The sequence below is a fragment of the Halichoeres trimaculatus genome, unplaced genomic scaffold (assembly GCF_033239565.1).
Source record: "Halichoeres trimaculatus isolate MK-OKI-2021-1 unplaced genomic scaffold, fHalTri1.1 fHalTri1_scaffold_1, whole genome shotgun sequence".
Classification (NCBI taxonomy): Eukaryota; Metazoa; Chordata; class Actinopteri; order Labriformes; family Labridae; genus Halichoeres; species Halichoeres trimaculatus.
Genome location: NW_027437179.1, coordinates 20,303,300 through 20,323,585, shown reverse-complemented (window position 1 = coordinate 20,323,585; position 20,286 = coordinate 20,303,300). Strand labels below are relative to the sequence as shown.

General features: G+C 43.0%; 1 protein-coding gene across 4 annotated transcripts in view; it reads left to right on the top strand.

Annotated features, from left to right (window-relative positions):
• Positions 1 to 20,286, top strand: part of plxna1b (plexin A1b) — a 219,433-nt gene that overhangs the window by 88,738 nt on the left and 110,409 nt on the right. For all 4 annotated transcript variants that reach the window (XM_074679135.1, XM_074679116.1, XM_074679125.1 and 1 more), the window contains exon 4: positions 17,039 to 17,179. In XM_074679135.1, the coding sequence (XP_074535236.1) occupies positions 17,039 to 17,179 (141 nt within the window). The remainder of the gene's footprint in view (positions 1 to 17,038; positions 17,180 to 20,286) is intronic.

The window sequence follows — 20,286 nt, the reverse complement described above, 5'->3', positions numbered from 1 at the left end:
GACTAATTGGCAGCCAGCAGCTTCTGATTTTAAAAAAAGGCCTTGCACTCATTACTCAGCTTTTTGAGCTTTGCACTCCTTTTCTTCTCCCCCTTTCATCTTTGTTGCTCTCTTTTTATCCGTCCTTTCTCTTCTTCGGCGCTGGCCCTCATTTTGTTTGTTGTTTGAGCCACAACCCAGCATAATGTTATAGTTATGGTTCAGTGTGCTATAAATCATTTCTCCATGTGGGAAACAAACTCTTTCAAACTGGCTTACAGTCACTTCCTGCTTCTTCCTGGTTTTGTCCCTGTAGATCTGGATGACGCTGGATTAGCTCACGCCCGGTGTGTGACGGCAGCCCGGCCCTGTATGAACCCAGAGAAACAAACAGCCCTCCATTACAGCTTCTAATTGAAATAATGTGACAGGAATGTGGTTGATCGTGGGTGGGCTGTATCATCTGGATAGCTTTGGGTGTCAACCAAACCCACTCCCAACCCTCCCCCCTCTGAGAACACAGCCATTGTGTCGCCATGGCTACAGGCCAAACCAGAGGCGGGGCATCTGTCCTCCACCTGGTCGTACCAGCTGCTCAGGCACTGCTATGGCATGCCTGGAGTTTGTGTGGGAGAATGTGCGTCCCTGTGTGTGTTTGCCAGCTACCTTCATCGGGCAGTGGGTGTGTGTGTGTGTGTGTGTGTGCACAGAGTATTCAAGTGTGTTTGTGTATAATGTACACTTCCTCTTCAGTAGTCTATCTCTATCTGTGCCCTGTGTGACCCTGCGGTTATGTAAGGTAGTCTAAAGTGGCTCTGTTTGAGCACCAGTGTTATTAATAGATGTTATTTGAGCGCAGTACACCAAACCTGCAGCCCACATATAGAAGCATAAGATCTGTCAACTCAGCTCGGCCTGAAGACTAGAAAGCTGGAGACTCTTTCTTCTACATTGTGTCTGTCCATGCTTTCACTGACTTCAGTGTAGTGGGTAGGTTTATTCATCCTTAAGCTCTTCTTATTGACAATAAAATATATCAAACCTTATTTTAATGCTTCCACTTGTTTAGATACAAGACCTTGGACCTTATTTACCTCTCGTACAGGAAACCTGGCCCCTACGCTGTAGCAATGACCACATGTGAGAGTGTGGCTAATTTAAAACCAGTCTTCTCACTTCTGTATCCACAAACCTGTTGTGATTTATTATGTCAGGTTTAAAAAGTGAGGTGAGACTATCAGTAATAAGTTCACAGGAAGAGGTGGATGCTTGTTACCCAATCTGCAAACACCACGCAGGAAATGTTTCTACCTTTTAGGGCTACAACTAACAATTATTTTAATAATCGTTTACTCTGACTTCTATATTTTTGATTAATCAATGAACCATGAAAAAATAAAAATAAAAAAAGACATGAATGTATTTTCACTCAAATAATCAACAGTGTGGACAAAGTAATATAAAATGTTTTGTTATGTCATCAGATTATGAACTTTGTGGGCCAAAAAGGTGAATAAATAACCCCACCACTATCTGTAGCAGCTAACGCTAATTCTAACTTTGGTTTGATAAACTCCTCGGGATTTTCAAAAGTGGTGATGTTTTTAAAAAAAAATACAAAACATGCCCTAAAAGAAAAACCATGCATTTCACAACTTATAAAAGGAGTGTACTTGGGAATTCGTAGCTCCTTACCTTGCTGTTGAGCTCCCTTACTCGTCATCAATGGGCCCAGCATGTTTGCACTTTAGGATCATTGCAGTCTTACTGCCATGCCACGCAAGAGCAATTTTGCAAATGTTGCAATTAACATGCTGTGTGCTTTTACTCAATATGAAATACTCCCAAACTCTGGAAATTTTTGGGATGAATGACTTTCTCCAGCTCTACCTTTACTTGTGTGTTTATTTGTTTCCCTCACCTGCTGTCTCCGCTTCTCCTCCGCCACGCTGATCCGTTTACATGTGACACATACAGCCCAGGTAATCTAGACTCCAGTCAAGTGGATGGTGGTAATACACCTTTAGCTTCTTGCCATTGGTTAAATAATCCAACAAAATTGAAGAAGACAAACTAATACAGTAATGACACAGCACTATGCATCAATTATGAAAATGATTTTATTGATATGTCGTTGAAGCCCTGTTACCTATGTTAAATTTACAAGTTGTACTTTAAAATCTGTCTTTTACTCTCCATCATCAAATTCAGTTTTAACCCATTCAAACTGACATTCTCTGTCTTCCTTCCCTGTTAGATTCTTATGCCCTAAAATAATCTTGTTTGCCACCAAAGATGCTGATTCAGTCAGTCCAAACTCAGGAAAACTAAGGTCAGGAATAAAGCAACATTGTTATTTTTTTAATGTTGCAAAACTTTTTCTTTCTAAAGGGACTTTTGGGTTAAATAAATGTCAAAATATGTATCTTCCTCATTTTTCCTCTCCATTGGCGCCATTTAATGAGTCATGTCACGACTATGAGGCATTAAATAGCGCTGGGGACTAGGTCATGTCTCGGTTGCAGTGTGCACTCATGCACATGTGCCTGCACACCCTTGGCGAGCACATCTGCTAAATGTCACTATGTATACTCCACAGCTGTCCCCTTACTCTGACACACACACACACATACACACACACTGTAATGTTGAGTGTTTGAATAGGGTCAAGTTGGAGCAATGTGTGGTCTGTTGTTCCCTGCCCTCTGTATAACTCTAGCAGCTCACTCTCTCTTCCTCATTCCTCACTTGTTTTGTTTTAGTCTTGCTTATTTGCGACTTTACTCGACTCCACTTTCTCCAGCTCTGCTTCACTTTCACACACAGACACACACACACATGCGCACAAGTACAGAGATGGAGGACAGTGTTTTCTCCCTCTCTGTCCAGTCCAGTCTTTTGGCTCTTGAATCAGTCATGCTTGTTGTATTTGGTGGGCAGCAGCCAAGTCTGTCCCTGTGGACCATTACGGCACACTAGGAGAGCTGAATGAGCCGGCAGGGAGGAGAAGGAGGGGGAGGCTAAATGGGAAACTGAGCTAAGAGATGGAATAAGATATAAAAATACATTGAGAAGAAGAATGCTGAATGAACAACACGTAGATGAAGCGGGGAAAGAAAAAGCACTGCGTGAGAGCCACACTGCGCTTACTCTCAGTTTTGTTTCTGTCAGGGCTGGTTTTCCTGGTTCCTCACTCTCTTGCCGGGTTTTGAAGGTGGATTCCCGACACCAGGCCTGTACTAAAGCCAGGGACTTTCCTCTGGCTCCTCCTCAAAAGAAAAGTCAGCAGTTTGGACTAAAAGCGGTTGCCTCACCTGGAGATGGAGGAGGAAGGGTTGTGAGATGGATGAGCGAGGTTCTTTCTGTCTGTTACTGCAGTGTCAGAGGTGTGGTTTGAAAACTAGTAATGCGGTCTTTGTTCAGCGTGGAAGAAAACTTAGTGACACACTGACATGGTCTACAAATGTAGTTAAAAAAACTAAGCAGTAGAGAAAATGTTTTTATTAAGCATACTCTGCACACCACCTCGTTCACCTTTCTCAGTCTGTTTGTACTCTGCAGATACACGCACAAACTTAAACTTCCTCAAGTTTTAGATACAAGAAGATACGCTATAACTCCGACCTCATCCATCAGGATGTGTCTCTCCTCCTCTCCAGCTCTCAGCAGAGGGCATTACATTTAACCTCATGCCAGGAAAAACAGAGCTCTGCCTCCCGGACAAACACAAATAGAGTCCAGCCGTGTTAAACTAACAGCAGAAACCTCTCCAGACCTACACATCACATACCACAACGCCAGCAACAGTCCAAAGCCAGACGTTGATTTGGATATTTTTGACTCAAACCCAAAGTTCATTTTCCCCCCTACGCACTTTTTATTCCTCTCTGAAACTATTCTGTCATGTTGAACTGACACACACTCCAACACACTCCTCCCTAACTCTCACACTGTTTTATAAGGTTGCTATGCCAATGCTTTTCCAGTTAAAGATGATATACTGCCTGTGTTGCCTAACAGACTCTGTGTGTGTCTGTGTGTCTGTGTGTCTGTGTGTGTGTGTGTGTGTGTCTGTGTGTCTGTGTGTCTGTGTGTCTGTGTGTCTGTGTGTGTATAGCACTGCTTGTGCTTTGACACAAACAGATGTATTGAAATACTCGCAGGCTAACACCAGCTGACACAGACGCACAGAGCTGGCGAGGGAGAAGAGGGTTATATTGAAGGGCAGGATTAGGGCAGTCATGTCAGGAATGTGCCTCCTCCTCGCTTCTACAGTAACCAGGCACAACACACACAACCTCACACACAGCTCAAACCAACACAGTATACCTTTCCTTGACTCTTGAAGTTGATAAGTATCAGTTTTCTTAACAACCAGAGCAGGTTAGCCAGCATCTGGCTGGTACCACATCATTGTTGTTATATTCCTTCGATAAGATCCCATGCACATTAGTATGTGGCCCCGTTAACATGACAACGTTTCATCCGAAAATGCTTAAACGCAGTGAAAAATCGGCATCTACACGGAAACACTGAGGAACTGAAAATGCTGTTGTAAGCATGTCACGCCTGTAGTTGGCGCTATAACTGTCTTGTTCAGAAGCCGCTTTCGGGAGATCTCCACCATCTCCAGGGAGGTAGAGTTGAGCTGATCATCAGGTGTTTTGGCAAGTACTAGGTGCAGAAGTGGAGCAACAGAATGACACATTTTGTTGAAAGGCAGTCAGCAGATTCAGCCGATTGAGCAGCAGAAGCACAATTGATTGTAACAACGTTACTGTTATACTGTTGTGTGCGCTTGTGCAAAGCAGAGTGTGACGTCACCGTTACTACTGAAAACGTCGGCTTACTGTTCACATGGCAACAGTGTCGGCAGCGTTTCATAAAAATCCCACTCAGGAGGCCATTTTCATAAGTTTGCGTTTTAGGTCGGCTAAAACGCTGTTTTTGTGAAAATGCGTGGCCAAAACGCAACAATACTTTTGCGTTTCACCCTAAAATCGTTGTGCGAACGGTCCCTGTAATAAGCATCTACATGCTTCTAGTTACATGGTTTTTATTTTAGGAGCAACACTAAACCGCATCATGCTATCATCATAACTTAATGTATGTTCAACACTGTCTGGTACCTGTTTCAGATATGCCGTCTTTAAGTATGACAGCTACACTGTCTGCAGACATTATCTGTAAAATTCCTTATACTGGCTTTCTGAGCACAGGTATCGACTGATGCAGATTCTTTTTAAATGATGTTAAAGGGCCTGATTAATCTGCTGGACTGTGTCTTTGTCCTTTATCCATCACCCTTTTAGTGATCAGATCCAGCGCTAACAAGACAACTTGAAAAATGATTTAAAATCCTCAAGTCTCACAGCTCATTTGAAAAGCAAACAGAGTTTAAAATAAGAAAAGCATAAAATCACTGGAATCTGAAAAACATCATTATCTGCAATTATTTTTACAGTCAGCCCATTTTTGTTAATATTATTTTAATTGAAGTATTTTTGATTAAGAATGTTGATCTAGAAATAGGACACTAGTTTGAGCTCCACTAAACTGTGAGTGACAGGTTTTATGGTCCAAACAAGAAGAGAAATAGAGATGAAGTCCAAGTGTGTTTGTGTCTGAAGGAGAAACTAACCTCACTGTAACATTAAACCCACAAGACCTTGATGTGAAGAGAAGAATCCCATGATACACAGGGCCACTCACTAACTACACACACACACACACACACACACACACACACACACACACACACACACACACACACACACACACAGAAGGCGACCACTGCAGTAAATCTCCCTAAACCACGCTATAAAAGCTCATTTTAAACACCATCTGCATTCCTCGTTCCTTTACAACTGCCAGACGTTATTTGTGTGTGCGTGTGTGTGTGTGTGTGTTTTGTCATAACCAACCCCCACCTCCCAAAGTCTCCTCTCAATCAAGCCACCAAGCTTCCTTTTGTAGAGAGAAACCTTGATTTAAAACATCTTCTGTGTCGCAGACCGAGCGGTGCTGTGGTTTGCTGCTGGTCTTTGCTGCTGGTCTTTGCCATTTTGTGCCCTGTGCTCATCCTGACTTTGTTTACGTCAACTTCGCTCTTTCTTTCCTCTCCCAACGTTTCTCTTTCAGTCGTGGGTGTTTGTGGTTTGAGTAAGAGCTGAGTAAGGTTTGACATATTTGCTTTGAGCTGGAAAGATGGGAGGAGAAAGGACACTGTTGAAGGGTAGGTAAGTAAAAGGAGGGAGAGAGTGTGAAAACAGGGGGAGAAAAAGAGGAAGAGAAGCTTAAGGAGAAGAGAAAACAGAGGAGAAGGTAGAGAAATGAAGGAGGAGAGGAGGCAGGCTTTTGTGGCGAGAAATGGTTTGGCACACATTACACTGAGGTGTGGTTTTGGCCTGGCTCCCATTAGCCTCTTGTGTTACGTCTATTACAAACATCTGCACACACACACACACACACACTCCCACTTTCTTTCTCTCTCACACACACACTTCATGGCGGCACAGTCAAAACAGACCCACATCTTAACCACCAAAGAATTCCTCCGCCATAATTCTGGTCCTTCCCAAGAAAGATGGAAATCACTCATCTCTGCCGCTCTCTCCCTGTCTTCCCTAAAAGATGCTATTAGAGGCACCAGTGGCCATGTAATCGCTTTGGCTCTCCCACAGGAAGACGTACACACACACACCCACACACACGTTCCTACCTTTGTAATTACAGCTAGCTACAAGATTAGGTCCGCTGTAATCCCAGTGAATGGTGGATAGAGTCGGTAAATGGTGGGTCAAGCAGCGCTGCACAGAGTCACATCAGGAGACTGTGTGTGTTTTTACGCTCTTCATTCCTCCAATCTATTAATTGATGCCTTTTTACTGCGTCTGATTTCCACTGACTGCGCACACAGTTGCACACTTGTACGTATTCGCTGCACGCCAGCGTTCTGCTACACATGCAAATTGATAGACTGTCTGACACACTTTGTATGCACACTCACTTTCTCCCATACAAACACACACTCACAGCCCCCACTTCTACACAAACACTCTTCTCCCCAGCCGATCTCTTCCTGTGTTTGTATGTGCTCCACTTCTTTCTCTTCAAAGCTGCACACACACTCCATAGATGATAGCATCTGTTCCCCCTCGCTGCATCGAGCGCTCGTCCCAGTCTTTGTTTAGTTTGCCACCTTCTTATTTGATAAGGCTAGCAGCATGGTAGCACGGTGCTCCTCAATGGCTATAAGGGTTAGCAACGGTCCAAAGTTGCCGTGCTGGAAGCGTGTTCATGGCTCCTTCTCTTGCATCCACACTGTCCTCACAGCATAAATATTAAACCCAGTCTTAAGCGTTTCCCTTCATGTCTTTAACATTAATATCCTCTCAGCAGTCTTAAATGTAAATGTGTAATATTGTTTCAGTTGAGATGTCCCATAAGGGATTTGTGTTGCGCCTCGCTGTAAGAGGAGGTCTTTTCTCATTTGAATGGCGACACTAAAAAGGCTTTCAATTGGAAAGCTCTATCTTCCAGTCTCATCTTATTGTATATGATAATGTTGTGGTGCAGTTTCTTCCCCCGTTTGCAAGACAGCTGATAAAATCAGTCATCGTAAAGCACCTCTCTGGATGCAGTGCTTTTCACACTTGCAGGCCCGTGTGTGTATGTGTGTGTAATTGCATGCAGATGATTGAGTTAGTGTGATTTAGTGATGGTCGGAAGATGAAATGCTGCCGCCGCTGCCGCGCCGTGTCTGGCAACTTGCAACACACACACTTATCTGACGGCTGCTAGCTAAGGCATTTAATTTGGAGGGGGAAGGAGGGGAGGAAGGAGAGGTAGAGGGGAGAGGTGGGGAACAGGTGAATACATGAGAGAAGAGAGATGTATCACAGGAAAAAAAACTGAGGGCGGAAGAAAGGTAGACCTGGGGGGATGTAGCAATGACAGCATGATTTTAATGTCAGTGTGAGGACTAAATGGCCTGAGCTGTGATGAACAGGTTTAATTTACTGTTAAAGCAGCTTCCTCTTCTGTCTCTGTTGTTTACACATGTGCACGCACACCAGGGGAAACGCACCGCATGTAGCTCAGCTCTTTGTTCCTCTCCTCTCCTTGTTTTTTCTTGCCTCCTCTTTCTTGTGCAGACTGTTGCATCTGTGTTAGTGTGTCTGTGTGTGTCTTGGTAAATGTGTGTTTGTGAGTTTGTGACCTTTAGTAAGCTCTGCTGGTGAAAGGCCACAGGCTCACACATGAATAACCATGGTGCAGACATGCGGGTGAATACCCAGGCCAGTCGATCAGAGTTGGCATAGCAAGTAACCTGATATGACAGGATGCTGCGGATTACATGGCTTCGTATTTGAACACACCGACGAGCGCTTGGAGATCTTTAATAAAACCTGCCAGGTGCAGCTTCAAAAAGTCGTCCAAAAAGCCTGATTAAATACATACTCAGTGCACTGATAAAGAGAGTGCTCTTGAAAGTAAAATCCTTTTGGACCAAATCTCAGCCCGGCTCCTAACAGCTTTTTTTAAATGAACAATAGACAGTCACAGTAGTTAGAGTCTATCTGAAGGAGAAACTTCAAAAAGATAAAAATAGATGACTTTTCTAAGAATCATCTTTTAATGGAGCAGGGAAAACGATAGATGAGCGCCTGAGAACCCATAATTCTTGGTGCTTTTAAGTGCTTGAAGATGTGTGTGCATTAGTGTCAGTAAAGTTTGGTGGTGTGTGAAAGATTTTCTAGAGAGGTGTGTTTCGTTTTTTTTCAGAGAGCTGTTTGCAGCTATGATCTGACCGTTCCCTGCCTTTTCTGTGTCGAGGATATCGCCTCTGTTGGATTCTGTAGAAACGGCACATAAGTTTTCTCCTGCAGCCTGGACTCTACACAAAGCCTCACTTTGTGAGAAATGTTAGCTCCTCTTTTAGATTTCACACCAGTAAAGCTTTTTTCAGGCTAAAGTACAGAGACTAAAGTTCACGGCTGCATCTGTTCTCCTTCCCAGACCTTAAAATAACCCTCTCCAGACACACACTGTGTTTTGATTGCAGCCACAATGACATTCCTCTCAGCATGTGTGTATGTGTGGGTGTATGTGTTGGAGTGCACGCCTCTTCCATCATTGTCACCATCGCTCTTTGTCCATCTCAATGCTGCTGAAGGAACGGCTGTTTGCCTCCTGACTGTCTGACCCACATATGGTTTAGTTTTACCCTGAGCTTTTCTATATGTCTGCTGCATGTAATGTGTAGATGTGTGTGTGTGTGTGAGAGTGAGTGTGTGAGAAAGTGTGTGGCGATGGTGGTGCTCGGGGATTTGTCCAATAGATGTATTGGGGCGATCACTCACTCATGTGTGATGCTCCATCTGCTCCCATCTTCTAACTCATACACACAAAACATAAATCTAAAAACACAAACACACACACACAACTGAAGATACGGCTGAAAGAATAGATGAAATAACAGCGTCTATCAAAGTCAAACTCTGAACTCCACCAAGTCCAGTTGCTTTTTATTGAATCAAGCTGTGAACAAAGTCTGTCCGTTCCAGCAGTTTCACACACATCTTGGGAATTCTCTCTTCTCACCTGCACAGCCCTCATCACAGCTCATGTGCTGCACATCCCACAACACCGACACTGCATGTGTGTGCATGTGAAGGAAAAAGTGTTTAAAGCTTGTTCCCCTGTCCTCCTGTATTGCTCTAAGCTACTGAAAAAACACACATACACTCTCCATCAGAGGGTAAAAGTACCTCCTCTCATGTTTCATGCCATTTGAGAATAATTGATGAAACTGTTTTGTATCTCGCTCCTCTCAAGTTCTGCCGGGCTCACCGTGCGATAGGAAGTGTAGGAAGTGAGTGATTGCCGCCTGTTTATCTGAACGCTCCTGCTGCTGATAGAAAACACAGCTTAAAGAGAGACACAGGGGATATGGGAGATGTTTACATGAAGCCGCCATGAAGAACCTCCTGCTGAGTCCAATTCATGGAGTCAGACTGTTGCAAGAGTTTATTACCTCTGCCAATGGATGTTTTTGGGAGAGTTTTTCTGTGAACAACATAACTCAAAAATTAACTAACAGATCTTGATGAAATTATCAGGAAATGTTCAAAATGGGATAAGGAAGAATTAATTACATTTTGGTGGTGACCCGGATCACCAACTGGATCCAGGTAATTTTTAAGGATTTTTATCATTGTGAGATAGGGCCGTTTTCACCATATGTGTAAAAAACTCCACCATAAATGGTCGGATTGCTTTGCAAAACAATACAAGACAAGGTCACCATAATTTCTGACAGATGTAAAAGTACAATCCAGATCCTGGCAATATTCTGGATACTATGATCTGGAATATGAAATATGTACTGGATCATCATGATTTTCAACACTGTCAGGTAACAAATTATCATACAAACCTGCAACTAACACCAAATTGTAGCAGACAGTCTGCTGAAAGGAAGTATAACATTTAAGTAGGACTAAAGTGTTGTGTGACAATCACAGTAATGCTTGGTGGAGGTCTGCACTCTCTGAGTGCTTTTCTAGTTCAACAAGAGATTTGTGGTTTGCCTTTCAGGTCAGGGTCAATGTTGAAATTGTGAAGCTGTTTTCTTGGAGCAATTTGATTTTTTTTTTTTAGAAATATTAGCTTTAGGGCTTCTACAAAACTATCAGTTAATCTTTATTATCAGAGGGCTGTGGGTTTTTTTTTTTACCATTATTGTATCTTTTTTCTTTACTGTCAGGTTGCTCTTCCACATGTGCAGCAGTCCTAAAAATCTCTAGACTGTCATGTGTGAAAGAAAACAACCACTTTTCTACTCTATCCTACTATTACTACTACTGACTTATAATACACAACAAGTTATTATTTGCATGGATTAGTTATATTTGTGGGTATAGCTCTGTTCTGGGAGCTCCCAGCCCTTCCATGAGCCCATGTGAAATGACAAAGCCTAAAGCAGGGTGATCACACCTCCACTCTCTTTCATGAAGACTGTCGTCCTGAAAGACTGCGGTTCACTACATGGAAGTTTAATATTAAATGAACTCTTCTTAGTGTTTTGGGAGTCCTGCAAAGTGTCGTCTCACTTTCTCTCCTTCTCAATCCCTCTTTCTCCTAATCCAGCGACCACAGCACCCTGCCACTTCTCTCTCCCCTGTTCATGACCCTCCTGCTGTTTTCCTTCATTTCCTTTTGTTCGTGAGAGGGCCACACTGAATTCTCTTCTCTTCTCAAGTGGGGGGCCCTGAACACACACACACAGACATACACACAGCACACACACACTGCACAAACACCTTCTTGTCAAAGTCAGTAATGTGGGGCCTGCTACCATTAGCACTGGTAGACCCAGTTATGTCAAGTTCCTCTCTCTGTGAAGTTGCGTGTGTTGATATGTGTTCCTACACGCTATTAGTGAGCCAAGTATGCTTTATGTTCACTCACATCCTGCAAACCTGCTTTGAAATGTCAAAGCTATTACTCAGGCGTCGCTCACACCGGTTTGTATCAGTTCTCCGTCAGACACGAGAACACCTGGACCATTTCACTTCCTTTCTTTTCATGAGCCGCTAATTCATTTTTTTCCTGGAGTCTTTGAATTCCCTCCTTATCGCTTCTCCTCAATTTTACCTCCTGTCCTTTCATTTAAAATTCCTGCACAGAGCAATGTTTCCTCTCAGGAAGTGCTTCTTTGAGCGCTGCTTCCTCTTCTGCCCTTCAATCCAACTTTTGGCTCTTCTTCTTCTCTTCCTTGCTTCCTTTCTTTTTCTTCCCATCTTGGCAATAGAAGACACACAAACCATGATCTCTGTCTCTTTCTGCCTCCTATTGGCTCACTTTTCTGTAGCTCCATCAGTTGTCACTGGCAGCCATGACAGGCATCATTCTGCTTGACGTGTCACTGTCTTATCACCCAGCTCTCTCACCTTCACACTGCCAGCTTCTCTATCACCAGCTAGCGATCCTGTGTGTCTGTCAGAGCTAACCAGGCCTGCCTGGCACAGATAAACCCCTGCATTAGGGGCTTTTGGGTAGATCTGCGGGTTAAGGGAGGTGTTAATGCTCTGAGAGAGCAGATTACACCAAAAAAAAGAGAGTGTTGTTGGAGGATGATGATGTTGGTTGGGGATGCTCTCATGCTGTGTTGGTTTTTCTTCCATTTCAGTCAGTTTTCTCTGACAAGAAGAGTACAGAAATGATGAATATCAAGAGGCATGTAGCAGACGGGGAAAGTCAGGGATGGTTATAAACTCTCACGGGATTTGAGGGAATGTAAGTGATTTTTCCAAATGGGCCACTCCAAAAAGATTTGTGCTTGACGTTACTTTACAACTTGTTTCAGTCGTTTGGTGAATAACAAGGCAGAATTTAGTTATTTTCAACAATGGAGGGCCACTTCTCTCCAGAGAGCATCACTGTAGTGGAAAAATCTTCTGACTAATTCTTCATCTTTTAGTTTCAGCATTTCACCATTAGCAATTCAGGAAGTAATAACAATTGTAAGACATGGATGCTCTCTAGTCAGTAGTTTTAAAATATCAAGTTTGAAGTTGTTCATCAGAGCTGTTTAAAGCAGTGGTATAGTTTTTATTCTTCCTGCAGTTTATTCATCTGCTGGTCTTTGCCTGTGGCTTCACTCCTCATTATTCCTCGCTCTTAAACTGTCTGCTTCGTCTCCACCCCCCCTCCTCCTCCCTCTCAGTGCATGCTACTCTACATTCTTACTTAAGACAGAACCTCTAATGTGTTTAAGGTCTGTTAATGTTACATTACACATGTCGACGAGAGCGAAAGACGAAGAGATGGGTTTTTCCTGAAAACACAAGCACCACATCGCTCTATGAATCCATCCATCAAGCACTTAGTGGAAAACTAAGCAATCCGGAGGAGACAATGAGACAGCAGCAGCAGCTCCCATCATCACTGACTGCTGCATTGATTTCTACATCAAGTTAACACACACACACACACACACATATTGACATGGAGATGAGAATTTATATGCGTTCTAACAGATTTATGCATGCTGATACACATCGCTAAGTGCTTGTTGGGACATGGAAACAGACATACAGATATGAAAGCTTGGTCTATAGACGCTCTGAAGCCTCTCACATCTAAAGCTAAAGCAGTCTGGAGCTCTTTGGAAAGACGAAACTGCTCAAGATGATTCAGTTAAACACATGTCCATCAGGGGCGGAAAAAAAAATGTAAATACCATATATCAGGATTTTTTGATCGACAATATCAAAATTGTGTTTCTCTGTCAAAAAATCAGTTTTTTAAATTCTAGTTCTACATTTTAGTCCTTGTTTTTTAAGGTTCCATATTATGCTCCTTTTCTGCACTTTAATATGCATTATTGATGTCTTCATGAAATGGTAGTAACATGTTTTGGTCCAAAAAGCCAATAAATCAAGCACAGCAGCATTGTTTCCAGGCTCTCATAGCCCCTCTGTTCAGAACGCTCTGATTTAGTGGGCGTGACCTTCATATGTAAATGAGCCACAGCTGATACCGCCCCGCTCTTCCACGCCACTGAGAGCGGCACCACGAGCTACAAGTGCACAATGTTTAGAAAACAGTGAAGTTCGGGGGTATCTGCTCCGGTGGACCAATCAGGTCAGACTTGCTCCTGAAAAAAAAGGGACTCACTGACGTCAGCAAACCCCGGAAAATCCAAACAGCTCGTTTTAGGTCAGGATTTTACATTCACAAGCACTACTAAGTACAGGTTTTGTCATGAAAGATCACATTTTGTGGGCTGGGAGGAAAGCCAAAGACCCACAAATCACTAAAAGACTTTTGCAAAATTTGGGACCTTTAAACTGGATTGGAAAACAATCACAAAAATGTCTCTCTCTGACTCCAATGATGTGCATTTTATGGGAAAATACAGCTTCTGATATAGTCTGTAGACATCATCATCATCATTGAACTTTTTTCCATACTGGTGTCAAAAAAGCAAACTAAAAATGGTAAATATCAAAGAATCGCAATTTAAATCAAGTCGACATCCCCGTGATCGTAGTAGAATCGAATCCCGAGACTAGCATATCGTCCCAGCCCTAATGTCCATCCATCCATCCATCCATCCATCCATCCATCCATCCATCCATCCATCCATCCATCCATCCATCCATCCATCCATCTGTGTAGTTTATATGATCCAGAATCCTTTTGTTCCCTCCATGGTCTCCATACTCTCCAGCCGCTCTTGGCTGCGCTGCTGTGGAAGAAATTGATTTGAGGCGATTTATTACCTGTTGTTTTCACACGTCACCTCCCACTCCCCCGCTCTGCTGTTCCCTCTCTTTCTCACCGTTCTCGCTCCTCTCCTGTTTTTTTTTTTTTTTTTAAAGGACTGTTTGAACTGCGCCAAAGAGAGACAGTGGCAAAGGATGGTAGAGAATGAAACTAAACAGAAACTAACCCAAGAGGCAGGAACATAAACTGAGCATTGCTCGGCCGTTTTCAAGTGTTTGTCTCTGTTTCAAAAGTGCTTCTGGAGCCTGAGTGGACAAAGAGATTGAAACTCTGAGGAAACAGTCGTCGTGCGTTTGGGATTTCACAGACTGGAAGGAGCACAGAAAGGAAAGCAGATGGATTGAAACAGAAAATAGGAAAGCTGACAGAAAGACAGACTTTCATTCTCTGTATTATTGTGTATTTTTCTGTGCAGAAACCAGCTTAGACTGGGACTGGTCATTAGCCAGTGAACTGGACTTGGTTGTCTGGTCCAGAAATGGATTTGGCTGCCAACTGAAACCTCTCCTTTCCTCTCTTCTTTTTTTTTTTTTTTTGTTCCCAAGAGACAGAGAAGGAGAAAATGATGCTGTGAGCCAGGGGAACAAAAAATACTTTTTTTAACCTCTGTGTGTGTCAGCCAGCAGTTTTTCTCATCCTGGTGAGAAACTATACAGTCTGTGTGAGAGTGTGTGATGTGTGAATGTGTGTTCAGGCTCATCTAATTCAAGCCATGGTGAATGAAATGTATCCTTTGTTTACAGGCCCATTATGGAGATAATAACATCCATATTTCCTCTCATCTCCAGTGCTTTATCACAGCCTTATGAGCTCTTTCTACCTCCATCATTGTGGTCTACCTCTCTCTGAAACATTAACACACACACACACACACACACACACACACATATATGTGCAGGGAGACATAACGGCTTTGTTGCTCCGGTTGTAAATAAATTCTTTCATCATGAAGCGTGTGTGCTCCACAGAAAACCTCTGTGTGTATTTCTGCACATGCATGTATCTGTCACAGCTTCTATTAAAGTCTGCATATCTATCACTCGCTATGTGTGTCATTTTTCATCTTTTCACTTTCATCTTTTCTGGTGTGAACCTGTGTGTATCTTTTTCTGTGTGTGCGTGAATGTGTGCATGTGTGTGTTCAGTATCATTTTCCAGCTAGTCGTTGCCTGCTGTCCCTTCCTTGTCACAGTGGGCTGATAGCAGCGCGAGTCGACAAAGCTCAGTAATGGAGAGCTGATACTTGCCCTTCCCCCCGTCGCTCTGTGCTTTTCATTCGCTGCTGAGACGACTTTGGCTCTCAGCCACCCAAACCAGCCAATCTGCTATCTTCAATCTGCACCATTACTTTCCATATCTGGGCAAATTATTCACCAAAAAGCTCACAAAGGAAACAAGCTTCTGTGTGGCTCTGTGTGTGTGTGTGCGCGCGCTAACTTACTAAGAGATAAATAGTTTTATTTGTCTGCAGGTGTATTAGATGATTAAGCTTTTATTGTAATCCATAGACGCTATCTCACTGTTGTTCTCTCTGGGGTGTTTCACACAACCACAATGTTTTCACACCACTTTCTGTGATCATTTTAACATTCAAACTCTTTTCACTGGTTTCTCTGAGAAGCTGAAGTGAGCTTTCTTTTTATAACACCTGTAACAACTCCATTATTTGGTTAACAGTGCTCCTTCTCATGCATCTTCTCCTGTAATCATGTCTGTGTATGTAATCATGGGTTCATATATGAGACTTTCACTTACAACACATTACATTTGGCAATTTATGTGTCTCTTTTTCAAATAACTGTGATAATTTCACACTGGCTGCCACTAAATAACAACCACCTGTGACTGTTAAATGGAATACAGCCTACTTCCCAGCAGGAGGCACATTCTCATAGACTGTGAGGTTTTCCATTTTAGTCAGGAGTGAATGTGGAGCATGAATGTCTGCAAGTTATACAAAGAAAGTGTAAGGAAAGCATCTGATGGAATTATGGAGCAAGGGTGCAAACATAGCGGCAACCTCTGGCTGTACAAAATGAAGCTCATGAAGGAGTGCAGAGAATTGCAGTTCTTTGAGATTCTGCTTGATGGTAGCAGAAACACCAAAAGCAACACACACATTAAGTCAAAGAAGCAGATTTGTAAAGCACTATATTTACAACCTGGTTAAAAAAAATGGGTCTAATTAGCTAATTTCTCTATCTGCACGTACTGTACCAGGGTGATTTTTTTAAATTACGGTGCAGTCTAGAAGATATGAAGATCACAGATTTGTCCAATCAGAGGCACAGCTCAGCTGGCTCAGGCACCCTATAGATGCTATTGAGGAGGTTTAAAGCCCGCCTCTTGGGTTAGCATTTCCAACAAAGCTGCTGCCGCCAATAGGCTTCAGAATTCTGTATCACTAACAGATGGGTGATGTCATAGATACTACTTGCATATATTATACAGTCTCTGACACAAATCATAGTGTAAAAAGTAATTAATCGGTAATGATGACGAAGTTTAGTGCTGCATTCAAGTTTTGAACAAAGGTGATGTTTTCATGCATCTGTTTTTGCCTTGTCTTCTATGGGACATATGTATGTGTGTGCCTACACCTGCTTCAGATTAAAACCCCTCAGTGTTTTTTTTTCAGGTTTTCTCTTTTGAAACCTTTGTTGCATTTTGTGGTCAGTGGAGCCGCAAAATGCCGTACTGTTGTGAGGTCAAACGTTTGATTTCAATGTCTCAACCTTCCTTTTTATTTTTTCCTCTTTAGATCTTGGTGAACTCCATCAGTCCCAACCGTCCAGCTGTGCTTTACGAGAAGGTGACTGTGAGTGAAGGAGGAAGTCCTTTACTGAGAGACATGCTGTTCAGTCCAGACCAACAACACATCTACACACTGACCGACAAACAGGTGAGTTCATTGTTAAGAATGCAACATTTAACACAAATTACACCACACAGCTAAACACAGTCACCATATTGTGCACAGAAAATACATTTCTGTTTGGATGTACTTGTAGAGAACAGAAACACATGCAGTATTTGCAGTAATAATGTGTGTGTGCAGGCATCATTAGCCTCTTCATACAGCATGTGGTACGGGGCTAACAATACCTTGTTAACACAATTGGCTTCAGATACATATTTTTATCACACAAATACATAAATGGACAAACGCACAAACACACACAGATAATTATGTCTTATTGCGTGCTGCAACAGTCATTTTTGGCACAGCGGTCTAGCACCAACTGTCCAGAGCAGATCTCACCCCTATTAGCCATTAGCTGCTGTATACCCTTACCCTCCTACCCCACAGTACAATCACAGCACAGCTCAGCCCCCACTGCATCTAATTACACAGCAACACACATGCAGCAGCAACGCACAAAACTGTCATGTCGCTTTGCTAATAATCAAGACATTACCCACACCCAGACATATAGGGAGTGTTATAGGTCACATGTGGTGCATGTGTGTATGTGCCCGCGGTCATTACCAGCTCCACCGCTGGTAAAGGCCATGTCTACTTTGATGGTGAGTCGGAGGGAGAGGAAGAACAGGGGGGAAGGGGGGTGGAGGAGAGCATGTCGCATCTCTGTCGCTCCCCAGGCCCAGCTGCTCCCTGAGTTTTTCTGTCTCATTAGTGTGGTGAGTGAAGGAAGCAGAGGCGGAGGGAGGGGAGGGGAGGAGGGTGGAACGCAGGGGTGAACATGATGTGAATATGTCTGTATTTAATAGATCTAAAACGGGCTTTGGGAAAAGATGGGCTGATTAAAAGAGGGAGATACAGTACATGTCTGGGGTCTGTTTTGTGAGAGTCATTTGAGGTTAAGCAATTCTGTAGCCTGCTGAACCAAAGCCTTGGCGAAAAGATATTTGAAATCCACTTTTCCCTCTCTGGAGCTTCAGTTGTTAAATTAATTATCTGTGAAATACACACACAACAAACCTAAATACATCTCAGTGCAGTATTGTTTGATGCTGTATTAACAAAAACAGGAAACCAAGAATTTTTGCCAAAATAAAATTATCTCAAACATTTAGGTATTACTCATTAATAATAATTATTTATTAATATTCAAAACAAGTATTTAACACAGTTTTGGATGCTTTAGTCATATCAGCAACTAAAAAAGAGGAACGCTACACTGGATGTCATCCCCCTCCTTTTAATTGAGTAGTAAATATCAGCTCTGCCACATTTCAGCCAGTCTAAAAGGAGGACAAATTCTTCACTTGAATGCGGCTCACCTAGAATTGTTTACCTTGGTTTTCAGGTCAGTGTCGTCCTTTTGAATTTGGCATTTCCAATCATGCTGAATGGGCGCATGTCACTGTAAATAAATCAGCAATTGGCTCCAGAGACAGGAGGGAGTGAGGAGGCCAGCTGGAAGTAGCATTGGGTGCTAAGACTTGCTTAACTTGCATTTAGTACACACGCTGTCTTCATGAATTAGTCGTGAGGTTCGAGGAGCCACTGGCATATTTAATGATACAGCCATGAGATTTGAAGACTGTTCATTTGATGTAAGGATTTCAGACAGCAGGGTTCAGAGCAGAGTCCTGCACTGGGTCGGGTACCCGCAAAAACAGCTGATTTGCGGGTGGTTTTTAGAAACTTTTTTTCCCCGGGTTCGGATCTGGGTGGAAAAATAACATGCGGGTCGGGTCGTGGGTTTTAGTTTGACACATCAAAATTAATATAAAATAATTAATAAAATAAAATAAAAACGTAAGTTGTTAGCTGGTTGTAGGGCTGTGACCATATAGATTCTGGCTTCAAATCTGTGACATGGTGGAAGGCTGAGCCACGCTATCCAGTTCTTATAATACATCCATGGTTGTGACATGATCACGACTTGTACCTGCTGAGTGTCGCTTAAGTCTGGACAGAAAGTAAGTCTACTATTACACACGTAAAGGTCCTTTTAAGAGATTAAAAGTTTCAAAGCATTAAATGTAAAAAACGAGTGATTTTACAGTTGTATGTGAGAAGATCACAGAGGGTTGATGATGGAGCTGAAGTCAGGCTTTTATTGGAAGAGTCGCTTCATTCAGGTGTGTTGTTTACTCACTGGCATCTGAACTATGGCGATATACCGTTCAATTTTCAGGCCCCGTTAACATGGAGAGTCCCGCATCGATTCTTCCTCCTTCTTTCTTTTTCTGCCGTTTTGTTGTGTGAGACGGTCGGCAATCCAACCATAACGCGTATTACCGCCACCTATTGGCTCAACTGGAAATGTGGCTGAGCGTGGAGCCTTCACCTGAAACTGTGAGTGCGAATGCGGTGACGTCAGCGTTTCACCCTGAGACGCTCCGCTCTGTGTTTACACGAAGCTGGATGGAGGAGCGGATTCAGATCTTTCCACTCTTGGGAGCGTTTTCAAAAGTTTGCGTTTTCACTGAAAATGCAACGTGGTCTCGTCTAAACGGAAGGCCAAAACGCAACGAAATGTTTGCGGAATCGACCGTTTTCGGCATCATGTAAACGGGGCCTCAGACAATATGACCCAAAATGATTACTTTGAATAAGGTTAAGGGTCGGGCTGCGGGTCGGGCTGGGGGTCGTGTTTCAATGGGTCGGATCGTGTTGCGGTACTAATCGGGCTGATGCGCGGGTTTGCGGTTCGGGTGCGGGTTTGTACGTCCCCGGGTCGGGGCAAGGCGGATCTTGAAAATTGGACCCCTGCAGGACTCTGGTTCAGAGTAGGCTGAAGCCTCTGTCGTATGGAAATTTCTAGATGTTTTCAGGAGCTATTGTTATATACGGATGTAGAGATGAGCAGACATTTTCACTGTTTTCATCTTTAAGATGATTCTCCATGTTCAGTCTGGATGCTTTTATTCATCCTATCAGCTCCTGTTGTCCTCAGGTTTCTCACTGGTTGCTTGATATGAACTTCTTACCTTTCGCCCACCTGCCGGGAGTTTTCTTTAACCTCTTAAGACCCAACGTCCACATATTTGAACATTACATTTCTGCCTCTCGGACCAATGATACTTTTTTAAAAA